At 61.7% G+C, this 19407-nt stretch overlaps 2 protein-coding genes across 2 annotated transcripts; one reads left to right on the top strand and one right to left on the bottom strand.

The window, feature by feature from the left end:
- Positions 1-2574: 2574 nt before the first annotated feature.
- Positions 2575-8445, bottom strand: LOC308345186 (tripartite motif-containing protein 10-like; the record flags this gene model as incomplete). The annotated part of the gene is made up of 7 exons (XM_080807139.1): positions 2575-3092; positions 4026-4058; positions 5099-5214; positions 5472-5494; positions 6149-6379; positions 6950-7045; positions 8002-8445. 7 exons carry the CDS (start codon positions 8443-8445, stop codon positions 2575-2577), a joined length of 1461 nt encoding a protein of 486 aa, XP_080663265.1.
- Positions 8446-10663: 2218 nt separating this feature from the next.
- On the top strand, positions 10664-17039 carry LOC308344463 (E3 ubiquitin-protein ligase TRIM15-like; the record flags this gene model as incomplete). Its single annotated transcript, XM_080806001.1, is given in 9 exon segments — positions 10664-10709; positions 10712-10751; positions 10753-11029; positions 12001-12096; positions 13225-13455; positions 14181-14203; positions 15339-15454; positions 15821-15853; positions 16507-17039. Coding segments are annotated over 9 exon segments (1395 nt in total).
- Positions 17040-19407: the final 2368 nt, after the last annotated feature.

Genomic DNA, 19407 nt, shown 5'->3' with positions numbered 1-19407 from the left:
GCAGGGCCCTCAGGCCGGGGCTGCAAAAGCATGAACTCTGTCTACAGTGTGAGCCCGTCCCACACACTCGGACGCCGACGCCGTGACGGCGGTCCCCGCTCCTGCCTGCGGCGGCGTCCTGCCGTCCCGGACACTCGGACGCCGACAGTGGGCCCGGGCCGGGCTTGGACCCGAACCCCCACGTCCGCGTGTGCGATGAGTCTCGTGCGCCCTTGCCCTTGGCTCTGCGGGAACCTGGCTGGGGGCTCAGCCGCGCAGGCCGTGTTCTCTCACGGGCACGGTGGGGCTGCTCCCGCGGGCAGCGCCGCACGGGCTGTCGGGAGGATTAAATGAGTGAACACCTAGAACACTTCGCGTGCGTGCGAGCTCTCCCTCTGAGCCTGCACCCCCCCCCCCCATCGCTTCCCTGTGAGGCCTGGTTGTGGCGGAAAACCCCTCTTTCTTCTCTACCTGTCAGTTCTCACAAAGCTCTTCTTTTCCTCGGAGCGAGCTCTGTCTTGGTGAAAGCAGGTGCTGCTACTGTGTGTGTGGCCGGTGGGGGGGGGGGGAGGGCACGAGAACCTCAGGGGAGCCCAGGGCCACAAGACAGGCTGCGGCCCTCCCGCGGGGCCTGGAGAGGGTGTCGGCCGGGAGGACGGCTCAGACCCGAGCACTTGTGGGGCAGGCGGGGACCCCGAGGGCCGGTCCAGGACAAGCAGGCCCCCGCAGCTGCCCCGAGTCACCGAGTCACCAGCTGTTGCGTTCCTCAGCGAGGGGAACAGATGCAGGCTCTTCACGGGGAGCGTGGCCGTGTGAACTAGCTCCCCAGGACCATGCACACCCGCAGTGGTTCAGACCTGTGGGCCCGATGGGCGCTCCAGCCCTCACTGCGTGACCTCGGCTGCAGACGCCCCACCCTGCACGTGAGACGGGACTCCTGCAGGGACAGCTTAAGGGATGTCCTGCACGCCTGTCCTCTCACAGCTGCGGACCGGGCCACTCGTGTCTTACCAGGCCCGTCAACACCAACAGAAACACAGGCCGGTTCTCGGTGGGCCCCAGGTGTGGGGCTTCGAGTGTGTATTACCATCACTCAGAGACTTACACACATCTACGGTTTTGAATATAACGTTTTCTGGGAATATATATATATATATTTTAATGTTTATCTATTTGACAGAGAGACAGCAAGAGAGGGAACACAGCAGGGGGCGTGAGAGAGGGAGAAGCAGGCTCCCCGCTGAGCGGGGAGCCCGACACGGGGCTGGATCCCAGGACCCCGGGATCATGACCTGGGTGGAGGGCAGATGTTCGACTCGCCAAGCCACCCAGGTGCTCCTTCCCCGAATATATTTTATAGACATCCTGAACGTGCCCAGAGGATGCTCTCAGCCCCGTGCAGCCACTGCTCCTGGGCCCACGTGTCCTCTGCCTGTGTCCCAAAGAGGACAGGCAGACCCCCAAGCACGGGCCTTGGCCTGCATGGGCTCCTGGGCCCGTGGGGAGGTGACCCCACTTCAGTTTGTGTTTAAGGAGAGCAAACAGAGCTGACGAGGTCGTCAGGGAGCGGCACGTTTGCACAGAGTGGAAGACGAGCCCCAGACCACAGAAGGCATGAGAACCATATTCTGCACACAGCCTCTCACGTCCCCCCTGACCCCGACCCCGGGGCGGCGGACGTCCCTCCCTCTCCATGCCCCACGGCCCCGGCTCTCTCCCTTCCCCACGCCGACCCCTGGACGCCAGTGAGTCCAGGCCTGGAGCCTCGTCAACGCTGCTGCCGGTCACCCCTGCGGGGGATCCACAGCCTCGTGCGCGGGTGCGTCTCTGCCCCAGCGCAGCTCTCTGGGCCTCATCCCTTCCCACCACCCCGTTCTCGAGTCCAGGCTGTGACTGCCGCCGTAAGGGACAGTGTGGGCCGCCGGTCGCCGTGTCCGGCCTTGCGTCTCAGCTGACGTGTGCTGGGGGTGGGAGGCCGCGGGCGGGGTCAGGGTCTGGTCGCCCAGCATCCAAGGGCTGCAGGGCCAGCCAGTCCGGCCTCTGCCGACCTCCTCCCCTCTCTGGGCACACGCGTCCTGTAGCGGTCCTTCCCAGGAAGACTTCCCGGCCGGGCTGGGCCCCGTGCCCTGAGCTCTCCCGCCGCCCCCGCTGTGATGGCCTCTTGCGGCCTCTGTCCGGGCTGTGAGCTCCTGCAGATGCCAGGTTTTTTTCATTTTCACACCAGCAGTGGCCCCCGTCCTGCCTGGTCCACAGGTAGCACAAGAACTGTTTCTCGAAGGCACACGTATACGAACCCTCACTTCTCCGGAAGAAGACGGAATGAAAAGAGGTGCCTTGCCCGAGATCACACAGTGGTGGCCGCAGACTGGTCTCCAGCCCAGTCTTCTGGCCCCAGCCCAGGACTCCTGTGTCCCCGGAGCCCCAGGCCGTCCACGGGTGTCAGGGAAGCAGACGGATCAGCACATGGGGGTCACCCACCTTGCCCTTCGGGTCCTCACCCTGCCGGGCTTCCGCCCTGTCCCCCGGGGAGCTGGCAGGGGTGGCGTTCGCACCATCCTCCGGGGAGCCGGTCCTGGCAGAGGGTGACCGCCTCCCTTAGGAACTCACGGAGAAGCTGGACCCTCGGCCCCAGAGCCCAAAGAAGGGAAAGACCTTCTGGGTGAAGGAGGCCGTGAAGGTGTAGATGGGCTCCTGGCTGACCGCGTTGACGAAGGTCACCCAGCCCACCTCGTAGTCCAGGGACACGCGCACCTGCCTGGGTTGCTCCTGCAGCGCCAGCCTTGTGGGGAAGGAGCCCAGCGCCGACACGAAGCCCCAGGCCAGCCGCACGGCCCACACACCCTCCTCTGGCCGCAGCCGCAGCTCCCCCTTCCGCCTCACAGCCTCGCTCACCACGCCCACCGTGCAGCTGCCCCCGTGGGCCAGGTCCACCCGCACCAGCCACGTGTGTCTCCCTGCCGTGAAGCCGCCGAGGGCCAGGACACAGGTGGCCCGGTCAAAGCGCTGGGGGCTGTCTGGCGAGCTCTGCCACTTGTAGGAGAACTGGGCGCGCCGCCGGTCCTCGGATAAGAGGAGCTTGGGGTGGGCGGTCTGGGGGTCCAGGCAGATGTCCGCTGCGGAGGACAGAGACGGCAGCACCCGTTTACCGCCTGCGGAAGAGCTAACGCCCCGCCTCCGCCCGCTAGTGTCATTCTCCACGTCACTGTGCCTGCGGCCCGCGTGTCTCCCAGAACTATGCTAGGAGTCCTGATGCTCTGACTTCCCTGCAGACCACCCAGGACAGAGCCTGGGCTTTGAGCAGCCCAGCCAGTGATGGCACGAGCTCCCGCCCGCCCACAGACGCCCAGGCTGCATGCCCGGTCCTCGGCTCGGTGCCGGCCTCGGAGGGCAGCCCTGTCCCTGCAAGCGCGTGGCCTCCCGAGGCTGTGCCTGCCCTGCTGCCGCTGGCTCCCACCCCTCCTGCCTCTGAGACCTCCAGGGCCGAGAGGGCCTCGGCTCCGTCCAGACGGCAGGGTGCACTCCTGGCCTGCCCCCCGCGAGCGGCCGGGCGTGCCCGACACTTATTCCTGCTGCCTCCGTGATTTTGCATCCGTCTGAGTCAGGGGACCGCTTCCCAGCATGAAACACAGCACGGACCCTGCACAGTGCGGCTTTCAGGTGGGACGGTTCTAGATGCAGGTGTGGCCGTGGGCCCAGCAGCGCCAGGTGCCCGGTCTCCGGCCGACAGTGCCTTGGGTGGCTCCTGCGCGGGCTGCCTTCCCGCTAACTGTGCCGTTAAACTCCGTGGAGACCGAGTGCGCTTTCCAGTGATTCCAACGGTGGGATTCCAAACCCCGATCAGAGTCCCCTCGCCCAGGAAGCCCTTCTTGATGACCCTCCTCCCGGCTGATGTGACCTTTGTCCCCGCCCGTCAGGTGCAGATGAGAACACGCGCTTCGTCACAGGGTGAGTGTGTGTGTGTGTGTGTGCACGTGTGTGCGCACGGGCGGGGGACTACACGCCGCACGGCTTCCCCGCCCCCGCCCATCCTGGCGCAGGCCGCCTACCTGGCTCAGAGTCCAGCTCGCAGCAGAGTTTCTCTGTGAAGAGGAACAAACCAGGATGAGCTCTCATTCGTCTCGTGAAACCACACCCCTCAGTGATAACAAGACTGGCCCCAGCGGGGAGGGATGGGAGAGGGACAGCAGACGGACCCCCAGCCCCGCGCTTCTGAACATCAGCGTCCAGAGCAGCAGTGACAGCATGTGTCCGACTCTGGGGCCTGGGGGCGGCCGCCTGGCCCTGGCGGGGACTGGGTCTGTCTTGCGCAGCCTCTCACGTGGGCCAGAGTACGTGCCCCAGAAACATCGACCAGAAGGATGGATAAGGGGGCGAATTTATTCCTTACTCTCCTTGGAAATTTTTGGAACGAAGGTCAGATTTGTTTAGAGGACGACGTCACTCACTGCCAGGCCGCTGGGCGTGCTTGCCCGTGGGCTCGAGTGTGGGCCCATCCAGGTGACGTTGCTGTGGGCGGGCCACGTGGAGAAGGGCGGCGTCGTCCCTGACGTCAGGGACAGGGCGCTGCCAGAGCCGCGGGCCTGACTCACGCCCGGCATCACACCCATTCCCACCACTACCACCTGTTCCAGGAACATGGGCCCAGTCCCCACAGGGGCCCGGAGCGCCGGCCGGCCGGGGGGACGTGAGAGAGTCAGCCGCCCCACGCCGCGAAGAAACACTCTGCCCGGTTATTAATTAGCCGTGTTCATCATCAGAAACTTACCATGTATGACGAGTGCCTCTGCAGACTTTTTAAATTATTAAAAATGACGGGTTTTGTTAGTCGTTATTTTTTATATTGTTCAAGGTCAGCAGATCAGATTTACTTGTGTAATTATTTTTCAGATCAGTTAATTTTTTTCCAGAGATCTTCATCTCTATTACCGCTCTCCAGCGTTACATTATCCTGACCGGCAGATTTTACCAACATGTGCAAAGAAGGACAGTCCAGGGAGGCACCAGAAGGGTACGAGCCAAAGGTCGCTCAAGCCTTGGGCAGTGGTGGAGTGTGGGGGGCGTTCCCAGTCCCAGGCTTCATGGACCCCCGGGCCCCGGGGGAACCCTGGGGTCCTCTTACCCAGAAACATCTCCGTCTCCCTCCTCAGCGGGACGGCCTGCCGGGGGAAGTCGCGAATCCTCTGGCCCAGCTCAGGGGACACAGCCTCTGGTTTCCGGCACTTTCTGGTTTCACATCTAGGGGCACGGAAAGAGTGGGGTTTCTCCAGACTCGGCTGGCCACCTGCGAACCGGGCACGGGGGAGGCAGGTCCCACAGGCACACACACTTCCTCGGGGATGCACCCCACTGCCCACCCTTGGGCAGCTGCCTGTGCAAATGCACACATGTGTATGAAGTTGTGCCGTTGACGGGACAAGGCTGTGGGCACGCGAGGGTCAGGTGTGTGACGCCGCGTGTGCACGCCCGCAGGAGACGAGGGAACAGCAGCTTACCTTATCAGAGTACTTCTGATGTCCTACGAGAAAGAGGGGAGAGCACGAGTTAGACACACACCATGTTGCCACAGAGGAAAAGCACCCAAGATCCTGCAGCCGCTGAGTTCTGGGGCTGGTGAGGCGTCCGGGGTCACAGAGGCCGCCCCCTGGTCCCACGCGTCCACACAGCAGAGGGACCTGGCAGCCAGCTGGAGGCCAAGGCCGCTGTTCTCCGTCCCGTAAACCGGGAGTGTGGCCCCCAGTCATGCTGCCCATCCGCCGCCTCGCTGGGCCCCTGCTATCTCGGAAGAGCTTCCTACACATTTGATCTTAGCCAAAAGGCCGAGAAGCGATCGGAAGAGCTTCCCGAGTGCTGGGCGGTCCCGCAGCACACCCGGCCTCGGAAGCAGCACGGGACATCCCTTGGCAGAGCACGAGATGCTTTTCAAACCGCTCGTTTCCCCTGCATTTTCCTGTTGGAGGCTCACAGTACCCCTGAGAGGCAGGTAAGGAAAGGGTCCCCCAACTCGATAGACATGGGACCGTGAGAAGCCAGGATGCAGAGTGCCCGGGGCCTGTCTGGGGAGCAGGCGCTGGAATTCAGGACCTCTCTTGCCCTCGGGGGGAGGGGAAGTGGCTCGGACATGGGAGGGCGCCGGAAGTCAGAGGCGGCAGGCCGGTGGGGCAGGTCTCACCGTCAGGAGCTCCCGGGCCGGCCTCCCGTTCCTCTCCTCCAGCTCGGAGATCAGGCTGCTGAACCGGCAGACCTCCTCGCCGACCAGGGCGTCGAACGCATCCTGTTGCTTCAGGATGTCCCCATCCAGCTTCTCCAGCTGGGCCAGGAGGACGCTCTGCTGCTCCTCCAGGAACTGGATCAGGTGGGCAAACTCGAAGACCACTTTCTGTCTCTTGGTGGCGACCTGACACTGAAGGGGCAGGAGGGGAGGCCGGGAGGGGGGATGCCGCCTCCTCCTCCTCCTCTCCCTCCCTTTCTTCTGCTTCCCTTTCCTTTTTCCCCAGTTAGTTCGCCCCTGTCTCCCTCTGGCCCAGATCCACGTCCTCCTCCTCCTCGGGTGGAGAACCGGAGCCCCCGCCCCAGGTCCCCAGGTGGAGCGGGAACTGGTGTGGCCTCCTTCCCTCCTGCAGGGCGGTTTCTGCGAGCTGGTGCCCCTTCTGCGTGGGCTTCTAGAAGCCTAGCCCGGAGGGGGTGGGACAGCCCGCCTCCTGCCTCTCACAGGGCGCACTCTCCCCTCAGCACAAGGCTGTGGCCTGGGCCTAATCGCCCTCAGTCCTTACAGCCTCACTGCAGGTCCGGGAGGTCCTGCCGACTCCCACTCCCACCTCGCACCGAGCAGAGATGTGCTAGTTTGGGTGGGAGTCAGCGCCGGGACTAGAGTGACCTTCCAGCCCCCGTGCTACGTGGCCTTGGCTTCAGGGGGCCGCTGGATCCCGGGGCGGGGTGGGGGACAAGGTCCGGGGAGCACACGGACACCTACCAGGAGGACTTGTATCCTTTCGTTTTCTCTTGACTGGATTCTTTGAATCTCCTCTCTCTCTTTCCTTAGACACTCAAGACACTTCTGTATTTGTTCCTGGAGAGAAAGAGTATGCAGTTATGTTACACAGAAGCAATGACTCGTGAAGAGGACATGACCCGAGGGAGGGAGCACCCCCTGACTCACAACACCTGTGTCCCAACTGTCCGCAGCATCTGGCTCTCTCCAGGAACCTCTCCCTGTGCCAACACAGCCCATGACTCAGTTTCCCCATCTGAGGCTGGCTGTCTTCAGCTTAAAAACCCTAATTTGTTGGGGCGCCTGGGTGGCTCAGTGGGCTAGGCCTCTGCCTTTGGCTCAGGTCATGATCTCAGGGTCCTGGGATTGAGCCCCACATTGGGCTCTCTGCTCTGCGGGGAGCCTGCTTCCTCCTCTCTCTGTCTGCCTCTCTGCCTACTTGTGATCTCTGTCAAGTAAATAAATAAAATCTTTAAAAAACAACCCTAATTTGTTTTGTCTCTGGTAAGCTAGGCCTGGGATCTGTCCGGAGCCTAATATATGAAAATAGCCGACACACTGCTTTAAAAACGGCTTGGTCTGGAGTAGAGTTAGGAACAGGTACTCACACACAGACATCCACGTAGGGACACTGAGAAAGACAGATAATGCTCTCCCGTCAGACGCTGGTGAGCTTGTGGACACAGACACGCAGTGGATGCCGGGGAGGACCGCACACCCAGGTTTGCCCCCTTGCGCGCAAACACTGGTTTACTCACCAACACGAACACACAGGCCTCCCTGCACGCACCACATGCACGTCCGTGCACATCACACTGTCTGCATGATTGTCCCCCAAACGCAGACACCCTCAGACGCGCGGGGCTGACCCACATGGCCACCCACCCAGTCCACACGTCCTTGTTGAGCCCCGGAAACTGTGCCCCTATGTGAGCAACACGGAACATGCTGCAGCGGGCCTGGGGCTCCTGCCCGAGGGAGGACGGGGAGATGGAGACGGGCTGTGCCCCGGACCCCCGCGTGCCCTCTCCTACCCTGTAGGGCCCTGCTGCCTCGTCCAGGAAGCGCACGGTGTGGGCCCGGTGCTCCCAGGCCTCGCGGCACACCACGCACAGCTGCGTCTCATCGTCCTCACAGAAGAAGTAGACCTTCTCTCCGTGCTCCCTGCAGATGTCCTCCGCCTTGGAGTCCGGCGAAGACACCAGCTTGAGGTGCTCGATGCTCTCCACCACGCTAGCCAACTGCCAGTTGGGCCGGAAGCTCCCCGGGCGAAAGGGCTCCTTGCAGAGGGGACAGGGGAGGGCCTCCCCGTGGAGGGCCTCGCCGGGGTCTGCGCCTGGGATCTCGCAGTAGCGTGTGAGGCAGCCCCGGCAGAAGTTGTGGCCACAGTCGATGGTGACCGGCTCCCTCAGGGTACCCTGGCAGATGGGGCAGTTGACCTCGTCCGCCAGGCTGGTCACGGAGGCGGCTGCGGCCATGGCCCCGCTGTGCCCGTTGGCACCTCAAGGTCACTCTCTGTGCGGGGCTGAGCAGGAAGGATCTGGGAAAACAGCGAGAACACACACTCGTCCTCACACGGGCAGACACGGCCACCTCGTAGATACGCACGGACACCCTGGGGGTCGTGGATGCGCAGGCACACACACACGTGCGCACAAACAGACATGCACTCACACGTGCACACGGACGCGCACACACGTGCCCCCAAGGACAGGGCACCCACCTGATGCCACGGTCCTCTTGTCCTCTTCCCAAAGGAGCCGACGCCGCCGCTCCAGGAGAGGGAGGAAGGAGGGGCCCGGCATCCCAGAGCCGTCCTCAGGTACTGTCTGGGCTGCAGCCCACAGCCCAGGGCGCGGCGTCCGACCCGTCTCTGCGCCTGCGCTCGCGGTATCTTCGCCGTCCACAGCTGGCAGAGATAGTCCTTGTTTGGGGTGGGAGGCGGACCGGGTCGGGGACCGGGGACCGGAGAGGCCACGCCAGCCCCCTGCGGTGGGACCAGCTGCCCCCAGGCAGATACGGTATCGGCCAGCGCAGCGAGCGGGAGGGCGCAGATAAGCTGCTCTCGGGGACACGTCCCGGCCTGTCGCCGGCTCCCACGGAGGCGAGAGTCAGCCCTGCGTGCGGAGCGGGAAGGAAACCGGCCACGGCCGGCACTTGTCCAGGACCCACCGCCCACGCCGGTGTCTGTCCGCGGTGCGCCCGGAGCCCCCGCCGCCCCGGAGCGAGCCTGGCGCTGCGGGGCCCCGCGTGTGCGTGGGGAGGTGCGGGCCCCCATCTGCGCTCAGATCTGAGCGTCCCAGAGCCGCCCCCCACGCAAACACTACGGGAGCCACCTGTGCAACTCAAGTTTCCACCTGGCCATATTTTATTTTTTTTTTAAATTTTATTTATTTATTTTTTACACACAGAGATCACAAGGAGGCAGAGAGACAGGCAGAGAGAGAGGAAGGGAAGCAGGCTCCCCGCTGAGCAGAGAGCCCGATGCGGGGCTCGATCCCAAGACCCTGAGACCATGACCTGAGCCGAAGGCAGAGGCCTTAAGCCACTGAGCCACCCAGGCGTCCCTGGCCATATTTTAAAAAGGGAAGTTAATTTTAGTATTTTATTTCGCCCCAAATACAATCATTTCCACGTGTAACCAGTCTAAGAATTAGGAACGAGGTATTTTGCGCTCCTTCTAACAGGTGTATCGTTTGGAGAGTTGCACGTCTTTGCTGGGACCCGCCGCATTCCCATGCTCCGTGGCGGCGTGGAGCTGCGGGCTGGGGGGGGGGGCGTGGCTGTCCCCCTCCCCCGGAGGGCCAGGGCGGTTGGGAAGGAAATGGGGTACACACAGCAGCTCAGGTGCAGAGCGAGGGAAACAGTGCAGGGCGGATGGCTATCCTCAGAATGGGGTTCCCTTGGGTTTTATGCACAGATGCAAAGAGCGGATGAACCGTGGCCTGGACCATCACGTGGGGGGAGCACCGGGGCTGGGGGCACAGGCCCTGAGCCAGGAGACTCGGACTGACCCCCATCGCAGCTCTCCAACTCTATGACCTCAGGGAAGTCTGTTCACATGTCTTGCTGTAAAAATGAAGGTAATCACACCTGTCCCGAAGGGCTGTTAAAAACGGGAAGTGGACTGTCTGGGGACACTGCCTCCCCGGCTGGCGGCGGCAGAGGTGAGGAGGCCTGCCTGGATGGGTAAGGTGAGCGGGGAAGGGAGGCAGAGGAGTGGCCGGAGAACCCCTCCCTCTGCAGTCTGGACTTTGGCGCTGAGCGCAGCCCTGAAAGTGGCAGCTGGTGGCTCCCACCTGCTCAGTGGACAGGAAGCAATGTCACCTCCTTGTGTCTCCTCCTGGAACTCTCCACCCCACAGCGGTCAAGGGTGGGGTTCCGGGAAACCCATCTCCCCGTGAGCTCACGCATGCTGGGCTCCCCACCCCAGGGACGAAGGACGCGGCAGGAGCGGAGGACAGGCTGACCAGGCCCCTGCTGGGAAATGCTGGGTCACTTCAAGTGCCCTGGAGTTTGAACCCACTCAGCTGATGGGTGGCGGCCGGTGGCTTCCCAGGCCGAACCCTCCTGCTTTCGGGCAGCCTCCTATTGTGTTCCTTCCATGACTCACGCAGAAGTGACGAATGTCAGGGACAGGGGATTTGTGTGGCCTGAGGCAGAGGCCTCTGTGGACAGGCTGCAGACGGCAGCGGGATGCCCTCTGTGCCTTCCCGTGAGGAGCCCGCCTGTCCAGCCTGCAAGGGAACCTGGAGGATGCCGTGATCTGCACCCGTGGACACACCGGCCAGGCTGCACCTCCCCCCACCCTCCCACATGGGGGCCCGGCCCTCCTGCCAGGTGCTGCCTTGTGTACCCTACAAGGAGAAGGAGCCCATCCAGCCTCTCGTGGTCCCTGTGCCCCTGGGCCCTCTGGGGGAGACGTGCTGTGAGGAGCACGGTGAGAAGATTTACTTCTTCTGCGAGACGGATGCTGACTTGCTCTGTGTGGTCTGTCGGGAGAGTCCCTCCCACTGCACCCACCCTGTGGCCGTCCTCGACGGGGCCGTTCAGCCCTACCGGGTAAGATGGACGGCTTTTTTGGGGCCTGTGCAGGCTGGGCCAGCGTCCTGTCGCCCACCGTGGAGGGAACGGGTAGGGATCTGGATGAAGGACCATGGTTCCCCGTGGACGTGTGGCCGTTCACAGGCTCAGGGGGACCTCAGCCTCAGGGGGCCCCATGGCGACAGGGCACAGAGAGTTGCATCCGTGAATGAGTGCATGGGACGTTCTTCTGCCCACTGTGGGCAGGTGACCTTGGCCTTCCCAGGACCCACACAGGGTATGGGATTTGCCAAGGCCGAGATTGCTGGGCTGAGAGGGATGCGAGGGGAGAGCAAGGGCGGCCTGCAGGCGCCAGTCTTCCTTGTGAGAGGGGCGGCATGACACGGCCCACCTGGGCCCCCCCGGCTCGCTCTGTCCATCCAGCGTCTGGGTCTACAAGTGATCTTCTCAGAAGCAGCTCTTGAGTCTTGGACTCGGCCTTAACCCCACAACCACTTCCAAATGCAGGCTCTCGCCGTCCTCGCCCAGACTTGCACTGCCTCGAACGTTCTCCCTGTGTCCATTCTTGCCCTCTCCAAGCATCCTCCAATCTGCCAAAACACGCAGTCGACCATGCTGGTCCCCTGCGCCACACCCTCCTGCGGGTCCCCAGCGCCAGGAAAGCTCGGCATGGTCACAGGCCCCCGGGCCACCTGAGGGACAGTCCAGGGGCGTGTGGCACGCGCCAGCCCCTCTCTAGACCCACCGTAAGCACTTTCTGTCTCTGCAGCCTCCCCTGGCCCCTTGCCCGGCTGTGTTCCCACCCCCGCCCGGGACTCCGCCTTCTCCGTATTCAGGCGGGCGGTGATCTCCAGGTGATCTCTGCAGGGACAGCGACCGCCCAGTTCACCTTTGAATCTCTCCCCATCGGCAGCGGCAGCGCACCTGGGACTCAGCAGACGCTCTCTGTGAACTGAGCCGCCGCTCCCTGCCCATCCTTCTCCCCGCAGGACCGTCTCCGGAGCCACTCGAAAGCTCTGCGCCTGGAGAAGAGCGCGATGGAGGCCGCTCGGCGGCGGGAAGACAGGAAGCTCCAAGAGCTTCTGGTAAGCGCTTCTGACACCTGCCCTTCGGGGGCTTGGGGGAAGCTTCCCGTCAGGTACTCTTGTGCTGTCCTCATTCACGTCCTTGCCTCTCTGCACGGGCATTCGGGGTCAAGGCTGTGGAACCCCAGAACGTCACGACTGGAGACGGTTCTGAGACCTGGCCCGGGACCCATCTTGTCAGCCGCTTTCCAGAGAGAACAGGTCCGGGAGCGGGACGTCCCGCAGGGCAAAGCCCACGGTCATGATGACGTGGCTACAGCCCGGATCTCTCTCTCTCGTAACATTTACTTATTTGAGAGAGAGAGAACGGAAGGGCAGAGGGAGAGAAACTGAAGCAGACTCCCGGCTGAGCTCAGAGCCCGCCCACGGAGCTGGCTCTGAGGACCCTGAGATCATGACCTGAGCTGAAATCGAATCAGACGCTTCCGCGACTAAGCCAGCAGGTGTCCCTAGAAGCGGGGTGTCCTGGCCCAGAGCCACTCTTCCCATCCCATTCTGTGTGCCCTAAAGCACTGCCTTCAGATAGGAAGGGGTGGGTAGAAGGTGCGTGCGGTGTCAGCGTCCCTGACCGCGGGGCCGGCCTGAGCACATCGGGTGAGCTGTAGGGCGACCTCTCTGAGCTACACGGTCATCCAGGAGGAAAGCTGCAGTCTGAGAATTTCGGGTGCCCTGACCAAGGGAACAAAGTTGTGGGGCAGGAAGAGACCCGCAGCTCTCCTCGGCTCCCTTCCAAGCATGCCGTGCAGAGGGCGATGTCAGGGGACAAGAGCGATGCCACACACTCGAACCACGGCCTGGTTCCTGCAGCGGCTCTCGGGCGGACAACTCCCACCGGCTCCTCCTGACTCTAGGGAAGGCCTGGTGAGGGGAGCGCCGTGTCGCAGACGGGGAGGGTGCTTGAGAAGCTCAGCATGGCTCTGAGGGCATTCGGGGGCATTGTTCTTAGACTCTCCGGTAAGACAGGGCACAGCCCTCACCGCCGGCAAGTCTGTTCTGAGACCCGTTCCGGCATAGCAGGAGAGAGCTGGGGACTCCCTGTGTCTCCGAGTCGCAACAGTACAGGTGACCCTCCTGGAGACCGGCCTCTCCATCCTCCTCCCGGCCTGTCTCTCTGTCCCCCCCGCGCAGACTCACATCGAAAGCAAGAAGCAGCAGGTGGGCGCGGCATTTGGGAGGCTTCAGCGGGAGCTGGCGGACCAGCACGGTGTCCTGCAGGCCAGGCTGCGCGAGCTGGAGCAGCAGACCTGCGCGGAGCGGGACCGGTACAACTGCAAGTTCTCCGAGGAGATCACCAGGCTCGGAGCCCGGGCCCAGGAGCTGGAGGAGCAGAGCCAGCGGCCAGCCAGCGCCCTGCTGCAAGTGAGGCCGTGCCCACCTCGTGGGCTAGGGGAGGGGCCAACCAGGAGGGGACGCGGGTGCAGGGCCGGGGATGCCGGGACGGGCGGGAAGGGCGAGTGGCCGTTGGTTGCGCTGGAAGGGACTGCCGGGTCTCGGGTTCCACCGGCCCGGAGAGCGCAGACTGCAGACCCAGGAAGGATGGATGACTCGTCCACCCACTGTGGTCATGTCGGGGACCTTGCAGTCGGGGGCCCTTGGGTTTGAGGACAGGCTCTTCCAGCCATGCGACCAGGGCGAGCCTCATGAGCCCCCCAAATGTGGGGATAATAATAGCCCCTCCCTCACAGAGCTCGTGCAAAGATGGTAGGAAACAGTCCGTACGAAATGCTTAGCATGGTCCGTGGCTCCCACAGATTATCATTCTTTTATCCCATTTCACATCGGGTCCGGCGGGTAACTTGAGCCTGGACCCTGTTCCCCAGCAGCCCCCGAGCCCTGGAGGCAGAACACGGTCCCCAGAGAAGGCCAAGTCGAAAAAGCCAGCTCTAATGACCTGAGCAGAGTCCCAGATGAGCCCGGAGGCGGGGTGTGACAGCGGTGTGATGAGTAGGGAACAGAGCAGACACAGAGCTCCGGAAGAGAGAGCTCTGAGGCCCGACGATAAGGAGGACAGGCTGTGCGGAGTCTGGGGGGGGGGGCGGGGGAGGATGTGTGGATGCTGAGCGCATGTTCTTTCTCTTTTGTAGGATGTCAGAGCCGACCAGAGCAGGTAGGGCCTTCTCCCCAGTCCTGCCTCCTTGATGCCCAGGCTGTTCACTTTGTTCCTCTCACCTCTGTTCCCCTGGACACAGACCGAGGGGGGCCCTCTCTACCCTGCCCCCCACAGAAATGCAAATTCACTTTGACAGACAGACACACAGTCTCCACCTAAAGGGCTGTGCTCCAAGAGCCCGTTTTTAAACTAGTTGTTTGGTATCAGGGATACGGTTTTCCCCTGGAGGTGAAATTATAAGCCATAATCGTGTTTTTAGGCTGATGTAGGAACATCTGTTTAGTTCTCAAAATTACTGGTACTCGAGTCAGCATTGAACAGCACGTGAACTGTAACTCTGAGGGGAGAGATTGTCTATAAACTGCGGTGGTACGGAGCGTGGGGGACTGGCATGTGCTTCCAGTCCTTTCCCAGCTCAGCGGCCCCATGTCCCTCAGGGTCTGCAGACGCCGCCACAAAGCGCAGCCCCTGGCACCATGCTGTCCTCTGCTGTTTGCACTTGTGCCTTCTCCGTGCTTTTCGAGGAGCACTTGTTATTCAGCCACAGGGTCTGGACCTGGGGTCCGAGGCCTGGGAAGGGTCTCCCAAACTTTCAAAGAGTGTTTGGGGTATAGAGCTAAAGGGCTGTGCAGGCCTTTAGGTGGTCTGATGAGGGCACCGAACCTGCTCGTGGTCCTGCCGCGGGGCACAGGCAAGGAGCTGTTACCTGTTTTCTCTCATCTCCCCTCCCCACCCCCTTTCCCCTAGTAATGAACAGCACCCAGATTAGAAAGAGGCAGTTGAGGTCGTTTTTCCACCAACACTGTACTGTCCTCTAGAGGCAAACAGGGTAATGACCTCTGCCCCTTCCAGCCTCCATAGACCCCAAACATTCTCTTAGAGGACCTACCTCTAATTCTTTTTTTAAAAATTTTTTAAAAAGATTTTATTTATTTGACAGACAGAGATCACAAGTAGGCAGAGAGGCAGGCAGAGGTGGGGGGGAAGCAGGCTCCCCGCTGAGCAGAGAGCCCGATGTGGGGCTCGATCCCAGGACCCTGAGATCATGACCTGAGCCAGAGGCAGAAGCTTTAACCCCCTGAGCCCCCCAGGTGCCCCCTACCTCTAATTCTTAAGGGCTGGTTGTCCGTAGGTATGAGACAAGGACTTTTGTGAGTCCAGAGACAATTTCTCCAGACCTTGTCAAGAAGATCCGAGATCTCCACAGGAAAACACTCTCCCTCCTGGAGATGCTGAGGACCTTCTCAGGTAAAGGGGAGGGGCAGCAGCTTTCCCCATCCCCCGCTGGTGGGACAGGAGCGTCCTCCTCCCATCGCCACCTTCCCCCTGCCTGCCAAGCCTGGCTCTCGGTATCTTCCCTCCCTTAAGCCTTCCCTTGGTGGTCTCGCTCTGCTCAGCGGGACCCGTCCCGAGAGCATCTTCTCTCCCCAGGGATCCGCACTGGGCTGAGCGTCCAGGCAGGCAGCGGCGGCTTGTGTCTCAGTAGACCACAGCAGAGGGCACAGAGCAGACGCCCGTCCCCCGCCCCTGGGCTCACACGGTTCCCAGCTCTGCTCTTGGGAATGTTTGTGGGAAATCACAAGTCACACACCTTTCTGTTTCTGTTTCTCTCAGAAAACCTGGCGCGTCATCTGGAAACAGACTCAGGTAAACAGCTGGGGGTTTGGGGATTCCTTCGGTCAATCCAGAGCAGTCACGTCCAGGAAGTCTGGAGCCTGACCACTGGGTGGTCTGCTCTCGCTTTTGCTGGCTATGAGACATGGCAAGCCAGTGTGCCTCCTGGTTCTGGTTCGTTCTCCTTAAAATGGAGCACACACTGGTTCGGACCCCATGGGCGCCGGGACATAGAGGAGCGCACACACGTAAAGGGCTTCGTGCTGCTCGTGCCTGTTCCTTGTACGGACGTTACCTCCTCAGAAATAGTCAGGAAACCCTCGGTTGGGCGAGTGTGTTCTGCCCAGCATGGCACCAGGCTCTGTCGACTTGAACAAATGTCGTGCAGTTTTTTAACAACAGCGTCTACTTTGAGGAGGGTGCTTGATTTAGAAAGTGTGTGCACAAACACCACCTCGTTCTGCGTCTCAGACTTGTCGTGCCGGAGAAACAGCGGAGATCTTGTTCCAAGGCAGATTCCGATCCACCGGGCCCCGGGCCTGCCGGGCCCGCTGCGCTCTGAGACGCAAACCCTCAGGGCGCCGCACCGGCCCGCCCGGCGCGAGACCGCCCCCTCCGCCCGGGAACAGGCCGCTCGCCGCGGGCGCCCGGGGCGCGTCCCTCCCAGCCCCGCTCTCTTCCCGCAGGGCCCGACCCGCCGGACCCGCACGCCCTCAGCCGGAGCCTGGGCCTCGCCGAGGACAGGAAGCCGGCGACGCTCACCCGGGACAGGCAGGACCTGACGCACAGCCCCCTGCGCCCCGAGGGCGTCCCGGCGGCGCTGGGCACCCCCCGGCTGTCCCTCAGGGCGCCACCGCAGGCAGGTGCCGCCGGGAGCCCCTGGGGAGGCGGGGGGCGTGGCGGGGGAGGAGGCGGCCGCGAGGGCGCGGGGCCTGGGCGGGACCCGCGGCTCTCGCACCTGCCGCTCCCGGCGCGCCCCTGCCCGGCTGCGCCCCGCGGCCGAGGGCACCGCGCCCTCGTCGCCCGCCCGCCCGCTCATTCCCCTGCTCCGGCCGTCTGGGAAGCGGGTTCCCGCCTGCCTGAGCGGCGGAGGGCGGCTTCCAAGGGGCGCTGCCGCGGAGACCAGGGGGCTGCGGGGCACACGGGCAAAGCTGGGGAACCCGCGCGCTCGCGAAAAAGAGAACAAAACAGCACTGCGCCACGAACTGCCGGAGCTTAAGAGAGAATGACCACGGGGAAAGCAAAGCTGAGCCGGGCTGGCTCTAATCGCCGGGGCTGACTGTCGGGTTCCCGTTCGGCCGCGCGCTTGGAGACGCAGGCGCGGGGCCTCCTCCTCCAGCCCCGGGACGCCCGCGTCCCCTCCTTTCTGACGCCAGGTCACGTTTCTTTCTCGTAGACGGTGTCTAATAAAGTGTAGGAACCCTCACGCTTCTGCATGGCGTGGGTCTCCTCTGCGCAGGTCAGTGGGATCTCTGGGATCAGGTCGCAGTCCTGTCCCTGAGGGCACTTCTGCTCAGTCTAAGGACCCTCGCGGATAGTCCCTGTTATTACCGTTATTATTACTGGATGATGGGGCTTTGTTTCACTTCCTGTGCACTGACCTAGTGTTTTGGACAAGCAAGCCTTTTTTTTTTTTTTTTTTTTGGCTTGAGTATGGAATTGAAAAAGCGAATGAGCCGCCCACACTGTAAGTCCAAGTGTGACTAAATTTAGGGTGAGTGGCTCAGGTAATTTAGGGGTGTGGATAGGCACAGATGGAGGCTCTGGGCCAAAACTAAACTGCCCTGCATAAGAAAGAAAATGGAATTTGAAAGCTTAAGGAGTAGGAGGATGGGGAGCTGCCTGGGGGGAAATCGCCCATTGGTGATCCCACAGGGCAGTGTAAAGAGCAGGGTTTGTGATGTAAACCACCCTTTATCTCCTGCGGGGTAGCCTCAGCCGGTGAACCCTGGGCTCAGCGCTTCTGTGAGCGCCGCTGGTCTTGGGACTGTGCGAGCGCTGAGCTCTGTCCGCTTCTGGCCAGAGCAGCCAGGCTGCTGGCTTCCGTGAGGGGCTGCCATGCACTTGGGGTGCCTCAGAGAACCAGAGCGGTGCTTGTGAGGACCCAGTGGGGTGTGTAGGAGGACTCGGTCCACAGCCCAGGAGCTGTGATTACAGCAGCCTGCGAACCCAGCCGGTCTCCCTCCTCTTGCTTTGCTCTGCACGCGGGGCGGTCTTCCTGTCTGTGCGCAGGCTCGCTGGCTTCCCTTGTGCCCTTTATTTCCCACTCCTGCCAATTCCCCCCTTTTCCTCGGCCTTCCAGGGCAGAGAGCTGGCTCAGTCATATTCCACGGGTCCTGGTGAGCAATCCGCAGCAGCCCAGGCGAGGTCCCTGTTCTCTACACTTTCCCCTGTCTCGCCGAATTCTCTTTCCCATTCTCCTCACCCCCACGGGCACGACTCTCATGTTTTCACATGTCCTCGGCTACAGGGGGAGCTCTGAACAGATGCCTAGTACAGGACTGTTTCTACCTTTTTTTGAGCTACGATCTCGGCTTTAAGATCCAGGCATGTTGCTGTACATACACCTAGTTTATGGCTTCTAATTGCCAGATTGAACATGTAGGTTACTGTCTTCTGCCCCGCCGAGCTCGATCCCAGGACCCTGAGATCATGACCTGAGCCGAAGGCAGATGCTTCACTGCCTGAGCCCCCCAGGCGTCTTGACTTTTCTGATGACTTTACCTGATAACGATGCAGTTCACTGTTGACGTGTTTCACAACCACATACAGATTCTTTAACCCGCCCAGGACCCTCTTGGCTGAGCCACCATCTACCTCAGTGCTTTACAAACCTTAGCATTTAAACACCACCTGAGAGTTTTATTCAAATCAAGTTCTGACTCCAAAGGTGTAGGGAGGGACTTGAGATTTTCTGAAAGTTCTCAGGTGATGCTAGGGCTGCAACCAGACCCCTCCAAGCCGGGGTCTACATCACTGCCCCCACCCCACACACCCTACTGTGGACCTTCAATCCCAGACTCCTGAGAAAGGCTTTTGATTGGTTTGGTACTGACGTGTGTGCCAGACTGCAAGTCGCTAGCCCGCGTGTGTCTGGGGACCCTTGATAACCTCCACGGGGCTGATCACTGTGGCCGACGGTTCCTGCTCGGTTGTTGTGGGGTCAAACCCTGTGCTCCGCCAGACGGAAGTTACTTAATTTCTCGGAGTCTTAGTCTTCTGTGAAAAGGCAATCAAAAAGCCTGCTCTATAGGGTTATAGGTGGCTTAAATGGATTAATAGGTGTAATGCAATTCTGGAACCCAACCCCAATGTGGGGTAGATGCGTTTTCCTGACTCTGACGCCAATGATGTGGACACCAGCTAGGTGTCCGGCAGATTCCACTCGATTCTGGTACCATCTCCCCAGGGACAGCGTCGGATTTCCCAGGTTATGGGCTCAGGCCCGCCAGACTGCCCTCCATGTCAGACGCCTCACCCGCTGGCTATAAATCAGAAGTTCCCCTGTCCCTTTCCTTGGGTACCACTGATTTTCTGGAGTGACTCACAGAACTCAGGAAACCTGTGTACTCACTCTATTATTGACC

Source organism: Martes martes (genome assembly GCF_963455335.1).
Source record: "Martes martes genome assembly, chromosome: 6".
In the NCBI taxonomy this organism is placed as follows: Eukaryota; Metazoa; Chordata; class Mammalia; order Carnivora; family Mustelidae; genus Martes; species Martes martes.
The sequence above is the reverse complement of the archived record's forward strand: the minus strand, read 5'-3'. Positions and strand labels throughout refer to the sequence as shown.